The sequence below is a fragment of the Protopterus annectens genome, chromosome 7.part0 (assembly GCF_019279795.1).
Source record: "Protopterus annectens isolate FY-2018-M chromosome 7.part0, PAN1.0, whole genome shotgun sequence".
Taxonomy (NCBI): domain Eukaryota; kingdom Metazoa; phylum Chordata; order Ceratodontiformes; family Protopteridae; genus Protopterus; species Protopterus annectens.
The window spans coordinates 427,066,497-427,090,090 of NC_056739.1; the positions used below are offsets into that span (position 1 = coordinate 427,066,497).

The window sequence follows — 23,594 nt, forward strand, 5'->3', positions numbered from 1 at the left end:
TCAAAGGCTTCCCCAGGGCAGGCCAGGTTTAGCTTCAGTTGGTGTTACCCCTAGCTCTTCAGGTACTGTGCCCAAGAAGCATATGCTTAAAATGGCAGAAGATTTGATTACTTTGATTAGGGGTTCTATGCCCCCCTCCTGATAAGAGACCTGGGGTGGAGCCTGAGCTGGGGGGTTTTGAGCAGGCTTCAGATGTTTCAGAGTCTTCGGCTGAAGACTTGCAGGAGTACTCTCCTTATTCTGATTCTGATGTGGATGATTCTACTCCTTCTGCTACTCCTCCTGAGGATTTTTCTTTTTCAGAAACTCTTCATTCCATGAGGGTGCATTTTAAGTGGGAAGGTCAGGACTTCTCTGATTCCAGGAAAAGGCTTAGGGAATTTCTGTTTTTACCCCAGCATAGGCCTTTGGCTATACCTCCTGTTTTGGATGTAGTGGAAGATGTTTTTACAGAAGCTTCTCTTAATCCTGATTCTTTGCCTCCTGCTCCTGTTAAGCCGGATAGGTATTACAGGGTGCCTGAAGCTCATAAATATCTTTTTAAGAGTCCTAGGGCAGACCCAGAAACGGTTAGCCAGGGGCCTAAAGGTGTTAAGGCTTCTGTTGTTAAGAATCCGGTGCCTGCAGACAAGGAGGCTAGGGCCTTGGATAGATGGGGAAAGAAAGTCTATACTTCTTCCACTCTTGCTATGAGGGCTCTGAATTGCCAGTTTCACATGTTGAAATACCAAAATTATCTCCTTTCACAATTGAAGTCTAAGGTTGATGCTCTGGCAGTAGGTATTGATTGTAAGGAGTTGCAAGATTTAGTGCATGTTTCTGAACAGGTGGGTAAGCATTCTTTGCAATGTGGTTTTGATGCTGTACAGGCCTCGTCTAGGGTGGCTGCCACTGGGTCAGTTCTTCGCAGGCACGCCTGGCTGAGGGATCAGACTTTGTCTGACCATGTTAAAACAAGGATTTTAGATGCTCCTTTACAATCTGACGTGTTGTTTGGTCCTCCTGTTGAGACAGTTTTAAAGAAAATGGAAGACAAGGCTAAGTCTATGCAGACTGTTAAAGATTTTTTGCAGGTCCAGCCTCCAAAGTTTAGTAGAAATTGGCCTACTAAAGGGTGGACGTATCCTTCTTATGATTCACAGTCTAGGGGTAGATCTAGACGTGGTAAGGGCAGGGCCGAGGGCTCTTTCAGGCCTAGAACAGGAAGTTCTCCTGCACAGGCTTCGGGTGAGGGCAGGGGTCAGTCCTTTCGTAAGCAGACCCAATGACCTACCTTTTCAGCTGCCAGAGCCTGCTCGTCTGGCAGCACCTTTGGGAGGAAGGTTGGCACTTTTCAAAGAAAATTGGAGTTTAATTACCCGGGACAGATGGGTATTGGATATCATACACCACGGCTACAGGTTTTATTTCCATACCTTGCCTCCTTTCAAAGGCATGCCAGACGTTCCTCCTCAACAAAGAATAGAGGCTCACAAACAGGTTTCTCTGTTGCTCCAACTAGGGGCCATACAGCCGGTCCCTCTGCCAGAAGTGGGCCTAGGATTTTATTCTCGCCTGTTCCTAGTACCAAAGAAGGGGAACACGTGGAGACCAATTTTGGATTTATCTATCCTCAACACTTATCTGGACATTCCCAAGTTCAAAATGTTGACGTTGCAGCAGCTTTTACCTCTGCTGGGCAAAGATCATTGGATGGTAACTTTGGATCTCAAGGAGGCTTACCTTCATGTTCCTATCAGACTAAGTTGCAGAAAGTATCTGCGCTTTCGAGCTGGGACTTCTCACTATCAGTTCTCTGCATTGCCCTTTGGCTTATCTACTGCGCCCAGAGTGTTCACGAAAGTTCTGGCTCCAGTGATAGCTTTCTTCAGACTAAAAGGAATACAGATCTATCCTTATTTGGACGACTGCCTAATTCTGGCTCAAGGAAGAGAAGAGCTTCTTCATCATTTGGAATATGTGATAGCAGTGCTAAGATGCCTAGGGTATTCTGTGAACGAAATAAAGTCCAGTCTAGTACCCTCTCAAGACATGTGCTTTCTGGGTGTGAGACTGAATACAGCTACCCAGATGGCCTTTTTGACCCCGGACAAACAAAAGTCTCTATCCCTTTACTTCCATCAACTATCTCATCAGTCCGGGCTGACTGCAAGGACAGTCCTTCAAGCCTTAGGGTTCATGGCATCTTGTATTCTGGTGCTTCCCAATGCCAAACTGCATATGAGGAAGCTACAATGGTATCTCAAAAATGTATGGACACAGCACTGCCAGGATCTGGACACTGTCATTCAAATAATACCTTGCATTCAAAAGGAATTTTTGTGGTGGGCTCAGGAATGTCACCTAAACAAGGGACTCTCTGTGACCCGGCCAGAGGAGAGTCAGATTTTAACGACAGATGCCTCAGACAAAGCTTGGGGAGCTCATCTAAATGGAAAGTGGATACAAAACAAGTGGCCTGTCAGACTACAACATCTACATATCAACATGAAGGAGATGTTAGCAGTCCAGTTTGCATTAATTGCTTTCAAGGAATTACTTCTTCCAGGGCAGGTGTTGATTCTAACAGACAACACAACTGTCATGTGGTACATCAACAAGCAAGGGGGAACGGATGCTTATCCCCTATGCAGGCAAGCAATGATTTTGTGGGAGACTGCTCTCAGTTTACAGCTCAATCTTCAGGCAAGGTTTCTGCCAGGAGCACAGAACTCCTTAGCAGATGTGTTGAGCAGACGAATTATGGATCCCCACGAGTGGAAATTGGATCCTCATGTATTTCAGAAATTGACAGTGTCATGGGGAACTCCAGACATAGATCTGTTCGCTTCTCCACTAAACCATCAGCTGCCAAAGTATTGCACAAAAAGGTTTCATCCCACAGCTTGGAAAGTGGATGCTCTTTCTTTCAATTGGAGCAATCTTCATGTGTATGCCTTTCCTCCTCTGCCTCTCCTCCCAAAGGTACTTCTAAAGGTCAGACAGGACAAGCCAAGGATGATTTTAATAGCTCCAGATTGGCCTCGACAGCACTGGTACCCATTACTGAGAAGTCTGGTACGGAAACCTCCATGGCCTTTGCCTTCGATTCCACACCTGTTGTCACAGGAGGACAGCCATTTGCTGAATGTCAAACTTCACTCTCTGCACCTAACAGCCTGGCATATTCTGTTTTGAACCATAGAGGGTCTCAACTTCCACAACAAGTTTTGAATGTGATTTTGGAAGCCAGAAGGCCTAGTACAAGGAAAGTGTACGCAGATAAATGGAAGAGATTTTTAATTTGGAGTGCAGCAAAAGATTTTGATGTTTCTGAGCCTGATTTGAGTGCGGCTCTTCAATATCTTACTGAGTTACTGGACAAAGGTTTGTCTTTCTCTTCTATTAAGGTTCATGCTGCAGCAATTTCGGCTCACTATGATTGTGACCCACCATTGTTTTCTCATCCTTTGTTCAAGCAATTTCTTAGAGGGGCAAAGAATATAAGACCCCCACGAAGAGCTCCTACTCCTGCTTGGGATCTCAATTTTGTGTTGGAGAAACTCACTCTACAACCTTTTGAGCCTGCGGCTACTGCTGAGTTGAAATATTTATCATGGAAGACTGCTTTTTTGTTGGCCATTACCTCTGCAAGAAGGGTTTCTGAATTACAGGCCCTTATGGCGGTTGAGCCTTTCTTGATTTTCCATAAGGATAGGGTATCATTACGTACTAATCCTTCCTTTATGCCTAAGGTGGTTTCTAGTGTGGCTTTAAACCAAACTATTCATTTGCCTACTTTTTATGCAAATCCCCAAAATAAAGGGGAAAAGATTTTGCACACTTTAGATGTCCACAGGCAGTTGCGTTATTATTTGGACAGAACTAAAGGGTTCAGGCAGTCTCAGCAGTTGTTTGTTTCTTTTGCTTTGAGTTCTCAGGGCAAGCCTGTATCAAAACAAACTATTTCTAAGTGGATTGGGTTTTGCATTGCTTTCTGTTATTCCCATCATGGCAAGGAAATTCCAGCTGGGATTAGGCCTCATTCCACTAGGGCTACTGCCACTTCAACAGCTTTTTTACGGGGAGTAGCAACCAAAGATATTTTGGAGGCAGCTACTTGGAGTTCTATGCATACTTTCTCTAGGCATTATCACATGCCACTTTACTCTAAGTCCAGGGCTGGTTTTGCCACTGCTGTTTTGCAGGGCATTTTGGCAGCTCCTGCTTCCTTGTAGTTAGCCATCCTCCCTTAACTCTGCTTTGGGATTCTACCCAAGTCTAAGGACTGCAGCAATGTGAGATGAAGAACATAGTACAGTTTTGTACCTACCATAAATGTAGATGTTCGAAGATCCACATTGCTGCAGTCCAATTTACCCTCCCTCCTTCCCCTCTGTAGTTAGAGGTGGTTGTGTGGGTTGGGTTGTACGTTTTGTGTATATTGTATATATTGTACATATAGTTAGTGCAAGGGTGGTTGGTTGGTTGTTTGCTGTCTTTTGGTTTTGACCTTTATTTTTAGGGTCTTCTGACATCTGGGGCAAGAAAAGACTGAGGATATGACGCCGGTCATGCGCATTTGTACCCTGACGTCCTGACGTCAGTCAAATGCGCCCTGACCGACGTCAGCCTTATACTTTGATATTCGGGCCGACTGAGGACAGCGGACTACCCAAGTGTAAGGACTGCAGCAATGTGGATCTTCGAACATCTACATTTATGGTAGGTACAAAACTGTACTTTCCTGTGCAGTGGGAGGAGCCCGCACCGGAAATCCCAAAGCTGCTTGAAGAACGAGTCATCCTGCCTATTCCCCCCCCCCAGATCAGGCATCTATTTCAGGTTGTTCTTGGTGCCAAAGAAAGGGGGGGGACCTTGAGACCCATTCTGGATCTGTCAAGCCTAAACCTGTCAGTTGCCAAGACAAAGTTCTGGATGGTCACTTCAGTCCATTCTTCCCTTCTTGCAGAAAAACTGGATGTGCTCTGTGAACTTTCAGGATGTTTACTACCGCATCAAAATGGGCAGGTGCTCTTGGAGGTTCCTCTACTTCCAGCTGGTGGCCAATCATTACCAGTTCAGAGCGTTACCCTTTGGTCTCGCCACCATCTCAAAGATGTTCACCAAAGTGAAGGCAGTGGTGGCTGCTCACATGTGGCTGCAGGGATTCCAGATATTTTCCTACCTGGATGATTGGCTCCTTTCTGCTCCCTCCAGGCATTGACTCTGTCAAGCCAGTGATCTCCTTTTCTAGACTGCCCATCACCTGAGAATAACCATAAATCTCAAATCCCTATCCTGTTCAAGTTCTAGATTTCATTGGGGCTTGGTTAGACCCCAGTCTGAGCAAGGTTTCCCTAACTCTGGACAGACTTCAATCGCTCAGACATATAATGTACATCGTCTAGACCCAGTATCCCCCTATGGACTCTGTTCTTAGGGCTTTGGGGTCCTTGGCGGCCACGATCATCCTCATTCCCATGGCTCTTCTGCATATGAGGGTTTTCCTATGGATCTTGGCAGTGTAGTGGTCCCTACTAGATTTGCTGTTGTCCCATCCAGTTTGTCTCGTCCTGCAGGGATTCGCTTCTCTGTTGGCTTCAATCCTTAGACCTTTTCCTAGGTCACCCATTTATCCTTCCCACCCCTATGGCCACAAACGCCTCCCTAATTGGGTGAGGGGGCATTGCATGCGAATGACAGTCCAAGGCACGTGGTCTGCCCTGGAGACCCATGTGCATATGGTCTCTGGATCCTTCAGTAGCGGAACAGGTCTTTATAAAGTGGGGTCAGCCTTGCTGCCATCTCTTCGCCTGTCCTTCCAACGCTAAGTGCAGTGAGTTTTTCACTGTGAATCCCCGTCTGGGGGAGCCTCCCAGAAAAATCTCTAATTCATGTTTGGCCTTCCGGTCTTCTGTATGTTTATCCCCCACTCCTCTCATTCCAAAATTCATACAGAAAGCTCAACGGCTGGGGAGCTTTGTGATCCTCATTGCTCCCTTCTGGTCTCGTGGAGTGTAGTTCCCCTCTTTGTGGTGTCATGCAGTGTATCGTCCTTGGACATTAGATCCAGTTCCGGATCTGATCTCGCATCCCTCAGGGATCCCGCATCCAGATCTAGTCAGTCTGAAGCTTTCGGTTTGGTTGCTCCAGTTCCAGTGACAGCTAGACTTTAGTAGCAGCTTACAAATCTTCCACTAGGAAGATCTATTCTAGCAAGTGGAAATGTTTTTTGATATGGGTGTCCCAGCAGGATTTGGACCCTTTCACTGCTCCAGCCCCCACCGTTTTGGAGTTTCTGGCAGATATTTTTCATCAGGGTGCCAGTTTTTCAACGGTTAAGGTTCAGCTGGCAGCTATCTCCAGTTTTCATATAAAAGATGATTCAGCTTCCCTAACCTCCTCCAAGCTTTGTAAAGCCTTTTTAAAAGGTAGTTTTTTTTACTTGCGCCTCCAGTCAAGGACAATACGCCCCTTGGGATCTTACTTTAGTTTTACAGTCCTTGGTGTCTTCCCTTTTTGAACCAGCAGCTATGTGGGTTTACAGTTCCTGTCTTGGAAGACTGCCTTTTTGGTTGCTATTGCCTCAGCTAAAAGAGTGTCAGATTTCTTCAGAGTATAACTTAAACCAGGTCATCAATCTCCCTGTCTCTCCGAATAAGGGAGACCATAAATTGCATTTACTTGATGGTTTTATGCAGATAGCAGCGTAGTTGCCTAGAAAAAAGTCCTTTCGTAAGTCTGATCAGCTATTTGTTTCCTTTTCTAAGCTTTTTTTTGGTAAATCTGTTTCTAAGGTGACTATTGCTCGTTGGAGATCTCAGTGAATAGCTTTAGCCTATAAAGCAAAGGGATTATCTCTGCCAGGTCATTTCAAGGCACATTCTGCCAGGTCTATGGCTACTTCAATGGCCTTTTTGGTCTAGGGTTTCCTTGGGTGGTGATTGCTCTACAGCTACTTGGGCATCTTCGCACATGTTTATTTTGCACAATAAGTTGGTTCTCCTGTCCAGAGGCAGGGCATCCTTTGGCTCCGCCGTACTTCTGAATATCCTTCCATGAGGACCTCCCAGGGTCTTTTGGTAGCTGGAGACTCTGTCCCACACATTGAAGAGCAAATGAAAACAGCAACTTCAGTTAGTTATGTACTCGTCATAATGTTCCATCTGAGTTGTTGCTTTTCATTTGTCTTCAACCTCCTTCCTCTTGCCTCATGCGGGCTGTGTGGTAGACTGCATGGAAGAGACATAGGCCTTACTTTGGCAAGCCTTTGTCTTTCCTTTAGTGCTTTCAGGGTACTACTGCTAAGGTGTTAGGCCCTTGGTTAGGTCGGGATGCTATTGTCAGCAGCAAACTCTATCTGAGGGGTGGAGGGAGACAGGGGCATTATGAGTAGGGGAGGAGTTTGGAGCTTGGATCCAATGCAGGAAAATGTGAGAGTTGGATCTGTACTGGATCCGTATTCCCACAGGTTGAAGTCAAATGAACAACTCAGATGGAACGTTATGGTGAGTGCACAACTTTTTTGTATTTTTTAATGAAATGGATATTTTTTATGGTCTTCATAGTTTATATATTCTTCTTGAAATGCTCTGATTCGTGTCTTAATGTAGAATGTTTTGCTAATGGTAGTGGTGTGCAGCAAGTCAGTAGCAAACTTTTGCGCTTTGCAGTTACTTTACTGCATAGATTCATGTATATTTAGTGCATGTCTCTCAAACTAGCCTGGAGGAGGTATTTGAATTGCTCACTTTTGGGAATGCATCATGTTAGTCTTAAGCTTTTAGTCATCACTGATAACGGCTTTTATTTAAAACTTCCTTGTGATGCATTTAGAAGTATTACGGAATTTTTTTAATGGATCATGCTTGTGTCTATCACTTTCAACCACTGACTATGCTTTTTGCCATCCTCTTAGGCTCATCTTGCACTTTGCCAAATGGATTTTCAGGTTCAATAAATGGTGCCCTGCCTTTACCATTAAGTAACAAACTTGGTTTACTCTCTGAATCTGCCAACGGCAGTATCTTGATAAGCAATGTCTGTAGCATGGGCCCTCCTACTGACAGTAAACACTTTGAAAATGAGAAACATCATGAAGGTGGTGCTGAAATGGAAGAGTTGGAAAGCCTTCAAGCTGAAGCAGTTGATCTGCAGAACAAAGAAAAAATGAATGAGAAGTCTGTCAACCTCCTCGGGACTTTAACAGAGGAACATGTTACTTGTGTACAAGGTAAGTGCTAGGGTATTTAGTACTGCTTCCTTTGTACAGTTTGCTACTGAATTTATTTGCTCTTCTACTCAAACTTAGCTAGCCATTTCCAGTAGCTGTTTTAATTACAGTTTGTTCACTGGGTAGGTGGGCTGCTCCATTGATCTTTTCAGTCACAACCGGGCTTTTCTTGATATTTCTGCTTTAAATTGTTCAGCTAAAGAGGCCCAGACTTTAAGTCCATCCAAATGTCTCTGCTAATCCTTGAGTTTTCTTCCCACACCCATATCACCACTTCTGTTCCAAATACTGTTAACTTCTGAGACGCAGCATCCCCCACATATAAGTTACGATCTGAAATCTAAATTGGTGTCGTCCTTTTGCCTTCTACTGTGGCATCTTTTGTTTTTAATACGTACATTTCTACCTCCAGCTTAGAGAATCTGGGACAAAGGACCTTAAAATCAGGGGCTATCAGCGATACCTAATTAACATAAGATATGCATATTCAGCTAAGCACATCAGTGCGCACACCCACATAAGTACAGTTGTACAAAGACAGGGCATCATTGTTGAGCCGTATTTGTTAAAACATGCAGACATTAATTCTCGCACACATGCGCATAATACTCTGATATGAGGAAACTGCTGGAAGGAATAATACTGAAAGGACAGCAGTCATGTAATCAGTACCTGTAAATGAACAAATTTTCTAGAGACAAAACTAGATATAAAGCTGTATCTGCTTATATAAACTGATGTAAGTCCTGGATATAGAGCAAACTCAGCAAAGCAATGCAGTAGCCCTTTACAAACCTTTTAAAAGTATGAAAAGCAAGTCGCATTTGTGTGAAAAAAACAAACTTATCCCCATCTTCCTTAGCAAGATTTGCAAATGGTTTACTGCATTGTTTCATCTATTAGTTATTTTGAGTATTTGCTGGCAGGTATTTATTTTAAATTCTTAGCTGACAGGTTATTCTCACTGTGCTGGTGCTCTCTTCAGGTGTGACCTGAGTTAGTATTTATCCTGACTAGAGGAAGTTTGGCCAGGACACCAGGGAAATTTCCTGCTCTTTGATATGTGAAAGGTGCCTCGACACTTCCTGTCTGAGCTACCACCCACTCGGGCAGATGAGGTCTCAGTTTTCTGCTTCATCCAAAAGATTGCAGAGTCAGGGGTGCAGTACTCCAAAATGCTGCACTGTCTGTAATGGAAAATAAACTCAATCACTTAATGAAAATAGAGCCCACAACTTTCTGATTTCTAGCACCAAATAAGCAACCTGTTGAGACACTTACACTGTTTTAATCTGGGAACTATCACTTTGTTGATTATGCATGTGCTTTTTGGTTTGGCTGGCTGGTTTGGTATTATGCTTTCTTCTACAGGTACAGATATAAAAGTTCCTTTAGCAGAGGACTTATCACCCAAGATGTTCATAGTGTTTCACTGTTGCAGTCAATACACTTGAGTTATCCTACTGGCAGGCGACCCGTAGTCGGCCCGAGTTCCAAAGTCTTGGTCCGGCATCTGTTGCTGTCGCATCTTCCCTGACGTCAGTGCTCCAGGGGTATAAAAGTTGCAGCTGACGCAGTTTTCTCCAGTTTTTCTTGCTGCGTGGTGCCCGACGCAAAAGCAGTTCAAGTGCCGGTCGGCTGACTCCTGAGATTTTCAAAATTGAATTTCAGAACCGAAGTCTAAAATAAAGCTAAGTACCCCATTGGGGAAACTTCCATTGGGGAAAGTTTTTCTTGCTCCAGACCGATGTCAGTAAAAGTTAATTGTATTTGTTGTGGGAAGCAAATACCTCATAAGGACTTTCACTCTTACTGCATTCCTTGCTTAGGCCCTGACCACGACGTTGTCGGTTATGTGCTAGATTCAATAAACGCACTATTAAACGTCTGTTTGATTTTTCCTTACATTATTTTGGACGACGATTTAATTATATAATGCCGTCGGAACAACCAACGACCGGAATGTATAAAAAACGCCAAGACAAAGAAAGACAGGCATCTGAGGTCCAAAACCGAAGCCTCTTCTAGGCCAGTCACCGGTTCTCAGTGAGGCATTTTCGCAGCCTCTGACACCCGCTACCTCAGAGCCACAGGCCATAACCGACAGCCACGTGGAGACACCAAGGCCTGTGGAAACTCAAGGTATTGGGCCTACGGAAACTATACCCTCAGATGGGTCCGGATCTGCTGAGCAGGCACCGGCTTCTGAGGGTGTTTTCAGACCTTCACAGCTTACAATTAAGGCTACTACAGCAGCAAAGGCAAAGTCCAAAACACCATTAAAGACAAGGAAACAAGTGCAGCATTCTCCAGAACAGTCATCCATGCCAAAGAAACAGATGCTTAAAATGGCCGAAGACCTTATTACTTTAATCAGGGGCTCCCATCCCCCTCCTGACAAAAGGCCTAGGCAAGACACTGACTATGATTCCTCTGATCAGGTTTCCATTTCCTCTGATTCTTCTTCCGATCAGGGTTATTCTCTCCCTCCCTATGAGGACTCTGATGCTGAAGAGTCCATTCCTTCAGCCTCACCGCCTGAGGATTATTTTTTTGGGGAAACCCTGCACACCATGAGGGAGCATTTCCTTTGGGAGAGCCAGGATTACTCAGAATACAAGAAAAGGCTCGGAGATTTCCTTTTATTGCCTCGACACAGGCCCCTGGCTATCCCCCCTGTGCTTGATATTGTAGACGTTTTTTCTGAATCCAGTCTGTCTCCAGATTCTTTACCCCCACCCCCTGCACCAGTAAAGCCAGACAGGTACTACAGGGTCCTGACTCTCATAAATTTCTTTACAAAAACCCCTCTGTAGACCCAGAAACAATTTCACAGGGTCCTAAGGGGGGTTAAGGCTTCCACTGCCAAAAATCCAGTCCCCTCAGATAAGAGAGTCCAGAGCTCTGGACAGATGGGGGGGGGGAAAGTTTACACTTCTGCTGCTTTAGCTGTAAGAGCTTTAAACTTTTAGTTATGTACTTACCATAACTTTAGATGTTGGGGATCCATCTCGCCTACATTCTGTACTGATGGGTTCGGAGCCGATCCTCTGCTCCGACTCTGCACGCTATACTATAGAGCGAAGTCTCTAATTGGCTGAGCTATTCTACATCCCAGGATGCACCACCACTACTTCCCCAGATCTTGTTTGTCCGCACACAGTCATAGACAGTTGAAATAACATTGCCAGGTGTTTCTAGATGAAATGGCTAAACTGAACCATCCGGTCTCTTCTGATCTCCAAGGCAGGGGGAAGGAGGGTGGGTTATTAGGAATGTAGGCGAGATGGATCCCAAACATCTAAAGTTATGGTAAGTACATAACTAAGATGTTATGTGATCCTATCTCGCCTACATTCTGTACTGATGAGACAGCGTCCCTAGCACCTGATTCCTGGGTGGCTCACTGGAAAACACTCCTGAGAACTGTGGAACCGAAGGAAGCTCGCCCCCGAGATGCCACTTCCAATTTTTAATGAGAAATAAAGGTGCGAGGAGAAGACCAGGTAGCTGCAGCACAAATGTCACTAATGGCAAGCTTGGAATGAAAGGCTGTCGAAGTAGCCATAGCCCTTGTAGAATGAGCTTTCACAGTGGTTGTAAGCTCTCTATTAGAAAGAAAATACGTATGACTGATACAGTCTCTGATCCACTTGGCAATAGTGACCTTCATGACTGCTTTGCCCAATTTATTGTCTGAAAAGGACACAAACAACTGATCTGTTTTCTGTGTTTGGTGTGTCCTATCTAAGTAGAAACGCAATTGCCTGTGAACATCCAATGAATGGAAGATATACTCCGCTCTGTCTGAGTAATTGGGGAAGAAAACTGGGAGTTCCAATGACTGTTGAAAACAAAAACTAGAACAAACTTTGGGAACAAAGGATGGATTAGGCCTGAGGGATACTCTATCCTTGTGAAAAACCCAGGTACGGTGGTTTGACACATAGGGCTTGAAGTTCCGAAACTCTTCTGGCTGATGTAATTGCCACCAAAAAGGCAGTCTTCCAAGAAATAAATTTCAAGTCGCAAGTAGCTGCCGGTTCAAAGGGGGAGGAGGTCAAAGCACCTAATACGAAATTAAGATCCCACGGTGGAGCAGGATGAGAAATCGGAGGTCGTAGCAGCCCAGCACCTTTCATGAAGGCTTTACACAATTTATTGCTCATCAAAGGTGGGTTTATACTTTCATGAAAATTAGACATGGCTGCTAATTGAACCTTGATGGTAGAGACCGAAGAACCTTGATTGAATAAGGAAGCTACAAGTTTCAAAACTTCAGACACCGGGGCAGTAATGGGATCTAATCCCCGGAGTTGGGCCCAAATGGCGAATCTCTTCCATTTGCTGTTATACATCTTCTTAGTCAAATTCTTGTGGGCCGAGGACAAGATATGTATGACTTCCGAGTCCAAAACCTGGTTTCTGACTATAGTTGGAAGTGGAGGAGCCAAGCTGTTAACCTCAATGAGTGAAGGGACTGATGCAGCTGTCCCAACTGGTGGATCAAGAGATCTGGAACCTGGTCCAGGAATCATATACCGTCCAGTGCGTATTTCCGAAGTAAGGGCAGCCAGACTTGACGAGGCCAGTATGGGGCAACTAAAATCATCTTGCACTGCAAGTGAATCGCCTTCTGGATCACCCTGGGAAGAAGGGGAACCGGTGGAAAGGCGTACAGTAGGCCGGTGGGCCAAGCTTGGACTAGGGCGTCCTTGGGAAACCCCCCCCCGGAACTGGGGTAAGAGAAAAGAACTGTAGACATTTTGTGTTGAGGGGAGTTGCAAAGAGGTCGCAACAAGGAGTTCCCCCATCTTCTGAAGATCTGAGTTGCCACTCTGTCGTTCAGAGACCACTCGTGCGGGCAGAGAATAGTTCTGCTCAGTCTGTCGGCTATCACATTGGATCTCCCCAGAATGTGTGTTGCTACCAAGAAAAACGGTTGGTTGCAATAGCCCAATCCCATACTTTCATGGCCTCTCTGCAAAGGGGGGTAGGACCTGGTCCCTCCCTGCTTGTTCAGGTACCAGACTACTGACATGTTGTCGGACTGAACGGCAATCATGCCCTGGGGGAGGTAACTGTGTAGTGCTTGTAGCGATAGAAGCACCGCCCTCATTTCCAATATGTTGATGTGTAGGGAACTCTCGTCAGGGTGCCACTTGCCTTGGACTGACCTGCCCAGGTAATGTCCCCCCCACCCCGTCTGGGAGGTGTCCGTAGTCAAAGTGGCCACTGGAGGTGGAGGAGCGAAGGGTCGCCCCTGATCCGGGTTGGAGGACAGAAGCCACCAATGGGAGGTCCTGTTTGCACGTCTCCGTGATTATAATGAGGTGACTGAGAGGGAGATCCTGATACGACCACTGGACTGACAGGAGCCACTGGAGAATCCTCATGTGCAATCTTGCTAAGGGAACTAGGAGGACGGTAGCCGATATAGAACCCAACAGTTGTAGGACCATCCTTGCTGGGGCTCGGCATTTGAAGAGCAATGCTCGGACCTGAGATTGTAATGTTTCTATCCTCTCTGTAGGAAGATAGACCCGCATTTGCTTTGAGTCTATCTCTACTCCGATAAACCGTTTGCGCTGAGATGGCAGCAACACAGACTTTGCCCAATTGAAGGTGATTCCTAGGGAGTTGCCTAGAGAAATAGTGGCTGCTAGGTTTTGTAAGAGTAGATGCCTGGAGGTGGCAGTTAGGAACCAGTCGTCTAGGTATGGAAACACCTGGAATCCTAGACTTCTCAGGTGAGCAGTCAACACCGCCAAACATTTGGTGAACACCCCGGGGGGCTGTGGTGAGACCAAAGGGCAGTGCACAGAACTGGTAATGACTGTCTCCCAGGCTGAAGCGCAAGTGTCTCCTGGATGCCTGATATATCAGGATGTGATGATAGGCGTCCTTGAGATCTGTGGAGCACATCCAAACACCTTTCTCCAGCAGCGGGAGAATGGATTGTAAGGTGACCATCCGGAACTTGGACTTCTTGACAGAACGGTTAAGCTTGCTGAGATCCAAGATGGGCCTCATGTCCCCGGTCTTTTTTGGCACCAAAAAGAATCTTGAGTAAATCCCTAATCCGGTCTGGTCTTCGGGGACCGGTTGGATGACTCCTTTTTGAAGCAGCTTTGAAATTTCGATGGCTGCGAGATCCCGTTGACTGGGTGGTGGGTCTGGGATTTTCCGGGATGGTGGGGGGGGCTGAGAAAAGGAGATGTTGTAACCTCCGGCAATGATCCGGAGCACCCATCGGTCCTGGGTGATATTCTCCCAGGCCTTTAGGTGCCTCGAAAAACGACCCCCGACTGGCTCCGGAGCGGCGCAGTTGGGCAATCCTTCAGGGATGCTGGAAGGTTGAGGAGCCATGAAAGGACTCGCGGTCTCCAGTGTTGCGGGGGCCTCTGCCGCCTCTGGGACGGCGTCTTCCTGAAAAATCCCCCCCCCCCCCGTCTGCCTCTAGAAGGGGGATCATCCTGCTGTGAGGGGTAAGTCTTCTGAGATTTGTGGAACCACATTTTCCCCCCTCTTCTAGCCTTGGGATAAGGCCGGAAGGGAGTGGAAAACCGTGCCCCTACGGCAGTCAAAGTCTTACCCTCTTGTTCACAGCGGGTCAAGGTGTCCTTTACCTTAGGTCCAAACAAGGAGGACCCATCAAAGGGAGCGTCGGCAAAGGAGGACTTGAAGGCCTCAGCAAAATGACACAGGCGGAGCCAGGCTTGTCTCCGTAGAGCAACACCTGTACCCGCCGCTCTACTCGTCCCCTCGGCCGCATATGAAATGAGCCTCATGGACGAGTTCGATATAGATGACAGGGTAGCCAACTGAGAGCTAACTGTCTGGGCCAACTGCTCGGGTAGGTTACCAGAGAGGGTATCTGAAAGCTCCTTGACCAGATCCCTCTGAAGTCTGGTGAAGTGCGTCAGGTAATTCAGAGACCTTAAAGTAAAGGCTACTGAAGGGTGCGCTTGCCGTACCGATCCATACTCCTGGACTCTCTATTAGGAGGTTGGACGGACATCGAAGCCTCTGCCACATCTTGCTGGCTAGCAGATGCCACCACCAGGGCATCTACGGCCACACCTTTAGATAAAAATTCCTTTTCAGGGGGGGGCTGACAGAAATTTATTCGGGCGAGCTGGCACCGGTTCCACAGAATCCGGGTGCTCCCACGCCCTTAGAGAGATCAAATCCAGGAGCTCATCGAAGGGCAGAGACACCCAGGAGGCGGAAGGCTGAGCCCCGAAGGCCTTGAGGAAGACAGACTCCTCAGCAGAAGGGGGTTTGGACTGCCAGTCGCCTCGTTGCTTGAGGATTTCTAAGATGTCCACAAAGGAGACATCATCCGAGGACGACTTGGGGGACCCCTCCGCATCATCGAGGTCGGTCCGATGTGAGAGACTCATCAGGCCAGTCGACGTGCTTCCTCTTACACTGTCTCTTCCTGGGAGGTTCCTCCGAAGAAGCCTCGGAAGGACCCCCCAGGAAGGAAGAAATCCCCAATGGGGGTGACCTCAGGCCCCAGGGCTCCGCTGTCTTGAGACGGGGACAACAAAGGAACTAGTCTCCATGCCAAGGGAAGGTGCCTGAGAGATGGTGGAGGTAGCCAAGGAAGATTTGGCCAAAGCACTCCTCATGGCCCTGAAGGCCGGACCCCCCCCCCCTCCCAGAGTCCTGGGAAGGTCCAACCCCCGAGGCCACAACAGTAGACGGCACTCCCGCAGCCGACGCACCGAGATGGAGGCTCTGGACCGAAAGCATCGGACCCGAAACGTCACCCCCGGGGCCGACCGAGGAGGTCTGTGTACCGAACTCCGACCTGAAGGTCGGGGTTGGAGTAAGGGTCTGAGCCAACCCGAAAACCTCCACCAGCACAGAGGCTGTTGGAGGAGGAACCAATACAACAGGGTGGACAATCTGCTCCGGAGCCGACTGGGCTGGAGCCGAGACTAATTTTTGGAAAACTGGAGACTGGAACAGCCTTTGCAGCACCCTGTCTATATCCGAATCGGACATCCTCGAAGACAGAGAAGAGACCGATCGGGCCCGAGTTGACTTCTCTGCCGGCTCCGAAAGACTGGGGGACCGGCTCCGAATAGTCTCAAGTAGTATCGGCGCCGAGGGAGATTCCACCAGCACAGTAATTTCCCACGGAGCCGACTGGGACTTCGGCGCCGAGGTAGAAGAGTCTGAGTGTGCAACCTTTCTCGGCTCCGAAAACATTGGAGCTGAAGAAGGTGACCCACCTCTCGATGCTCGAGCGCTCAGCTCCGAGGACAGAGGAGTCGAGGGTGGAGGCACCGAGGCAGACCGTTCCGACCTCGGCTCCGAAGTCCGTGGAGCTGACTGAGAAGCCTGCCTTGATTTCTTTGCTGTTGGCTCCGACGGACTGGTCGGAGTCGAAGACTTCTTCCTGGAAGGAGAGGGAGAAGAAGATAAAGCCTCCTCAAAGGAAGGGGTGATCATCCCTTTCAATATCAATTTGTTTTTCCTCTCTTGGAGGACACGGGAAGAAAAGGCGTGGCATACACTGCACGACTCTTGAAGGTGCTTAGGCCCTAAGCAATAAACACACAGCGAGTGATCATCCGTTATAGACCTCTTGTACCCACACTTGGTACATTTTTTAAAACCCGAAGGTCTATGTTCTTTCGACATCACTAGAAAGACACCAAAAACCAACTGGGGACAAAAAGTAAGCACTGAGAGCCAAATCCCTCTAACTTAAGCAGGATTCGACCTATAGCTCAGAAACAGACAGACAGGTAAACTATAACAACGCTCTAACAGAGCGCGAGGGCAAGGCCCCTCTAACTAAAACGGGACCTAGATGTTAGAGGAACAAGTACCACACCAAAAATTTAACAATAATTTTAACAACACAAAAAATCCTGAACTAGAGCGCGAGGAAACCCCTACCAATAAAAGCGGGAACCTAACGCTACGAAAATTCACACAACTTTCCTCACAAAAAACACTCAAGTGATAAGTAGCTGTTAAAACGGCTTTTGGGTGAAAAATTAGAGAAATTCTGACAGAAAACTTGTCAGTAAATAGTACTTAGCCCAGCCAAGTCGAGACCACGTCTATTGCTATCAAGCGGCAAACGAGATCTGGGGAAGTAGTGGTGGTGCATCCTGGGATGTAGAATAGCTCAGCCAATTAGAGACTTCGCTCTATAGTATAGCGTGCAGAGTTGGAGCCGAGGATTGGCTCCGAACCCATCAGTACAGAATGTAGGCGAGATTGGATCACATAACATCTGTCAGTTTCACATGCTTAAATATCAACAGTACCTCATGTCATTGTTAAAGCAGAAAATGGTTACAAATATAGAAAGTCCTGACAGTAAAGAAATGCAGGATTTATTGCATGCAATTGAACAAGTGGGAAAGCATACTCTGCAATGTGGTTTTGATTCATTAGAGGCTTCTTGTAGAGCCGCAGTTACAGGCTCAGTTATCCGAAGACATGCTTGGTTGAAAGAACAAAGTTTACCTGACCATGTTAAAGTAAAATTATTGGATGCTCCACTACAGCATGATACTTTGTTTGGTGTTAAGGCAGAAGAGGTGTTAAAATGGAGGATAAAGCAAAGTCAATGCAAACTGTGAAAGATTTCTTACAGGTTCAACCACCTAGATTTAGCAGGAACTGGCCTTCAAAAAATTGGTCCTTTCCAGTGTCAGACAGGCCACAAAGAGGCAGATACAGACACCCAAGAGGCAGATCTCAGCCCCAAGGCTCCTACAGACCTAAACAATGGGGTGCTTCAGCCCCCAAAGGAGGAGAAGATAAATCACAACCTTATAGGAAACTGTCACAATGACTTCCCTCTGCAAATGCCAAGCTCTTAGACAGCACCCCCTAGGGGGAAAGCTAGCACTTTTCTCAAAAAATTGACACATGATCACCCAAGATCAATGGGTGCTGAATATAGTTTCTCGGGTACAGGTTCCACTTCCACACGCTTCCAAAACCAAAAGGTATGCCAAACCTGCCACAAAACCAATGGGCAGAGGCACAAAAACAGATTGCTGCTCTTATGGATATGGGAGCTATTCAAAAAGTTCCACAAGAAGAGCAGGGACAAGGATTTTACTCAAGACTTTTCTTAGTACCCAGAAAAGACAAAGCCTGGAGACCAATACTGGGCCTGTCAGTCCTAAATACTTTCCTGGATGTTCCAAAATTCAAAATGTTAACACTACAACTTCTGCCCATGCTGGGCAAGGAGGCTTGGCTAGTTACTTTGGATCTCAAGGAGGCATACCTACACGTCCCTATCAGACAATTGTGTGGAAGATACCTCAGATTTATAGCAGGCTCAATGCATTACCAATTCGCTGCACTGCCCTTTGGCTTATCTACTGCGCCCGGGGTCTTCACAAAATGCCTGGCACCAGTAATTGCATTTTGCAGACAAAAAGGAATAGAAATATATCCTTACTTGGACGACTGCCTTATTCAAGCAGAGAGCAAAGACATTCTTCTAAAGCACCTGGCGTTTGTAAAAAGATTGCTAATTTGCCTAGGGTACACAGTAAACGAAAAGAAATCAAAACTAGTGCCCTCTCGCGAGATCATATTCCTGGGTGCAAGCTTAAATGCAACTGGCCAGATGGCTTATCTCACGCCAGACAAACAAAGGCAACAGACTCATTACTTTCAAATAATGGCAACAAAGACCCAGCTCCCAGCAAGAAAAATTCTGCAGGCCCTGGGTTTCATGGCATCCTGCATTCTACTAATTCCATATGCAAAACTGCATATGAGGAAACTACAATGGTATCTAAAAAGTGTTTGGACTCAGTATTGTCACAGCCTAGAGACAATCATAACCTTGATTCCCTGTCTACAACAGGAGTTTCGATGGTGGTCCCAGGCCTTTCACCACAACAAGGGACAGCCTTTCCCCTTACGTACAGCCAGGCAGACAATAACAAGATGCATCGGATTATGCCTGGGGGAGCACATATGGCAGGAAAATGTATTCAGGGCATGTGGCCCAAGGACCAAATGCATCTTTACATCAATCAAAAAGAGATGCTAGCTGTACAAAATGCCCTGGCAGCCTTCAAGGACCTAATACATCCAGGACAACTATTAATAGACTGACAATACCACAGTTATGTGGTACCTAAACAAGCAAGGGGACACGCATTCCTACCCCCTATGCAGACGAGCCATGACTTTGTGGAACACAGCACTGACCTACCCAGGTACATCTGCAAGCACAATTCCTGCCAGGAACAAAAAATACACTGGCAGACGAACTAAGCAGAAATCTCATGGATCCTCATGAATGGAAGCTAAATCCACAAGTGTTCAACATAAGGGAATGGCGACACCCAGACATGGATCTTTTTGCCTCCCCTCACAGTTGCCAAATACAGAAATTTTGCACAAGGACTTATCACTCTCAAGCATGGAAAGTGGATGCTCCATCATTCAGCTGGAAAAACCTGACAGTTTGTCTTCCCTCTGATGCCTCTTCTCACCAAGGTGCTTCTAAGTCAGACAAGAGGCCAAAAATGATCCTAATTGCACCAGACTGGCCACGCCAGCACTGGTACCCAATTCTAAAGACTTTGTCCCAAGGACCACCTTGGCCTCTACCTCAAATTCCTCATCTTCTAACACAGCAAAACAATCAGATTCTGCACAGTCAACTCAGAACCTTAAACCTGGCAGCATGGCAGATAATGTAGCCACTCAGACTGCATCTCTTTCTAAAGCTGTTATGGATGTAATTTTGGAAGCCAGGAGGCCCAGCACTAGGAAATCTTATGCAGAAAAATGGAAGAGATTCTGTGCTTGGAACCGGGCACAAGGGCTCGACCCACTGGTCCCTAATATACCTCAGATTTTGCAATACCTCACTGAGATGTTGGACAAAGGCCCGTCTTTTTCATCTATTAAAATCCATGCCTCTGCCATTTCAGCTCATTACAATACGGTTCCTCCTATTTTTTCACATCCTGTATTACGACAGTACCTCAGAGGGGCAAAGAATACAAGACCCCCTAGGAGAGCACCAGTACCTACTTGGGGCCTCAGTTTTGTTAACTAACACTGCCCCCATTTGAACCAGCCAGCACAGCTGATCTAAAATACTTGTCATGGAAAACTGGTTTGCTGCTAGCAATAACTTCAGCAAGAAGAGTCTCAGTTGCAGACATTGATGGCTGTGGAACCTTTCCTCAGGACAGGGTTTCTCTCAGGCAAACCCAACATTCATGCCAAAAGTGGTTTCCAGTGTGGCCTTAAATCAAACCATTAATTTACCTACTTTCTACCCAAATCCCCAGAATAAAGGGGAAAGACTTCTGCATGCTTTGGATATACACAGGCAGCTACAATTTTACTTGGACAAAACAAAAGCTTTCAGAAAAACTGAGCAACTGTTTGTAGCATATGCTGCAGGATCACAAGAAAAGCCTATTACAAAGCAAACTATCTCCAAATGGATAGAACACTGCATCCGCTTCTGTTATGCACAACATGGCAGATCTGTGCTTAAGGGCATTAGGCCTCATTCCACCAGAGCAGCAGCCACTTAAGCAGCTTTCCTCAGAGGGGTTCCAACCAAAGACATTTTAGAAGCTGCAACCTGGAGCTCAGTGCACATTTACCAAGCACTACCACCTACCTCTCTACTCCAAATCCAGAGCAGGCTTTGCCACTGCAGTTCAACAGGGCTTGTTAGCCTCGCCAAATCCAATCTAGACCCAGCCACTCAACCTCAGCTTTGGGATTCTACCCAAGTGTAATGACTGCAACAGTGAAACACGAACATAGTACAGTTGTGTACCTACCATAAATGTAGATGTTAGTGTATTCACTGTGGCAGTCCAGGTGTCCAACTGCAGTGTCCATAATGGAAAATAAACCCAATCACTTGATGAAAATAGAGCCCACAACTTTCTGATTTCCAGCACCAAATAAGCAGCCTGTTGAGACACTTGCACTGTTTTAATCTGGGAACTATCACTTGTTGTCTATGCATGTGCTTTTTGGTTTGTCTGGCTGGTTTGGTATTATGCTTGCTTCTACAGGTGCAGATATAAAAGTTCCTTTAGCAGAGGACTCATCACCCAGTTTTCTGTCTCCCGTAGTTATCTTTTCCCCTCTTTTTTTTTTACATTACTTGCCTGCTTTTTCTTTGGCTTGGTGTTTGTGCTTTTTTCCTCCTGGCTGTTGCAGTTAGAGACTTGGCAAATGTGATGGGCCCGCAGCCCAAATCCTATTATAGCAGGGTGCTACGATCATTCTCATTTCTCAGCTCATTGAGACTTGTGCAGGTGAGTCCATGAGTACTCATTTTTCCTTTGATTTGACTGGCTTGCCCAGATTCGGAGTTTTGCTCATCACGTGCAAGGATGCATGTACTTGCTGATTTCGGTCTGGCATCCCAGTATCTGCTTCACACTTGCTGGGTAGGCCAGAGAAGATGCACCTTACACTGGGCCTGCTTTTTTTAGCTCTGGTTGGTGCCTGGGCCGTACACTGTGGTTCAGTATTGGTGCAGGTGGTGGTTTACTTGTCTGATCTTGAGCTGGATATTGTATTCAGTCCAGTGTCAGTTGATAACCTCTACAGAGGTTCTACCTTTAATAATAATTCATAAGATCTAGTTAGGCTAGTATATGAAGAATCCATGTTGACTGACCCTGTCCACAATGCCTTAGTGCAAGCATTCATTTATATGTACATTAACTGCCCTGTCTCATTTTTTTTTTTTTTGGGGGGGGGGGGAGTTGAGCAGAAATCGTACACTATACTTGGAGATGAGCTTGCAGAGGAGTTTTCATTACCAGGACTTTGGTTGTTCTTATTTTCAGATGAGGATTTATTGCAGACTTCTACCTCCATACATCTTCAGCTTTATTGCATTGGTTTCCTGATGGTGGATTTGTGTGAGAAGGAGATCCTTTTAGGTCTCGCCTTTCCTGGAGGAGGTGTTTTGCAGATGATGGGTTTCAGGCAGATTGTCCCAGAGGCTTTGCCTTCCCACCTGGTGGGATTAAACATGCTATGTAGCCTCTCTGGCTTTCCTTCTGAATGGCTGACATGGTCTGATTTTTATGTAGGTAGGTGGGATGTAGGCCACCTTTGCCTCTGCTGAGGTTTTTCATTCTCTGTTCTTTGTACTTCCATTTGAAAGTGTTTGGAAGCTGAGGATGTAGGAGGTGTAATGGTCAACCCTTACTTTCTTGCTTGCCTAATTACAGTGACCTTGATGCCTTGTTACCCAGAGTGTTGTGCTCCCAGGATATCTTTTTTCTTTAGAGCTGTTGTGTTCTGCAGTACCAAAAAGGGGTGCTTTCCAGTTCGCCATTTTGGTTTCTTGTACATCTACAGAAGTTGTCAACAAATGCATTTCCCTCATTTCCTTTGGCAAAGTGTGAATTGTTTCAAACCCCCCCCCCCCCATATTGCAGCTTGGTCAGGGTAGCCCGGTCCTTTGTGAATGTTCTGTTAGTGTGTGTGAATGTTCTGTTAGTGTGTGGAGGGGCTGACCATAGACCCTGCAGAAGTCTGTTTTGTACACTGCTGGTAATGTCTGCTTCTCATGTTAATTTTGGTGAGGGTAATCACTTAAGCTATGGCTATCATTGAACATTTTCCTTGTGTGGGTAATTGCTGCTGAGTTATTACTGTACATCTTGGGACGTGGCAGTCCAATGGTACCACTTGTTGCCGTTTTTCCAGTCAAGGGTGTACAGCTAAGATTAGTCACTCTTTCAATACATTTAAGCTTGAAGAAACTCATTTCCAGTTTTTCCTTCCATTGACCCCATGGATGGTGGATTGACTTGCAAGGTGGATGTGTTAATTCATCCCTTCCCTTCAGAACAGTGGTGGTGGTGGGGTCCTCGGACCTTCACAACATTTTGAACAAGGTTCCTCTTCTATGCTGTCAAAGCTGTTTTTTTCTGCAGGTGTACTATTGTACCCCATGGGCAGGTTTGGACTTGACTACCAACATTGTGTAGATGTTTGTGTTGCACTGTTGCAGTCATCACACTTGGGTTATCTGCCTACTGGTAGCCTCAGTCGTCCCGAATACCAGAGTCTTAGTATTTCTGCATCGGATGCTGTCGCTTCCATGACGTTAGGTTGTCAGGGGTATAAAAACAGGCAGCCGACGCCATATCAGTCTTTCTTGCCGAGGAGGAGCCTGAAGCAGTTGGCAAGTGCTGGTCGGCCACTATCTGAAATTTCCGTTTGAGTTGATAATCCTGAAGTCTACTAAAGCTAAGTAACCCTGTTGGGGATCCTTTTTTCTTGCTCTAACCGATATCAGAAAAAATTAACAATTCCCTTGCCTGTGGAAAGCAAATACTTCAGATTTTTATTCTTACTGTGTCACCTG

General features: G+C 46.3%; 1 protein-coding gene across 1 annotated transcript in view; it reads left to right on the forward strand.

The window, feature by feature from the left end:
* SENP3 (SUMO specific peptidase 3) overlaps nt 1-23,594 on the forward strand; it is a gene marked incomplete in the record, with an annotated part of 457,641 nt that overhangs the window by 183,434 nt on the left and 250,613 nt on the right. The window contains 1 exon segment of the mRNA XM_044077008.1: nt 7,901-8,215. Within this exon segment, the coding sequence (XP_043932943.1) occupies nt 7,901-8,215 (315 nt within the window).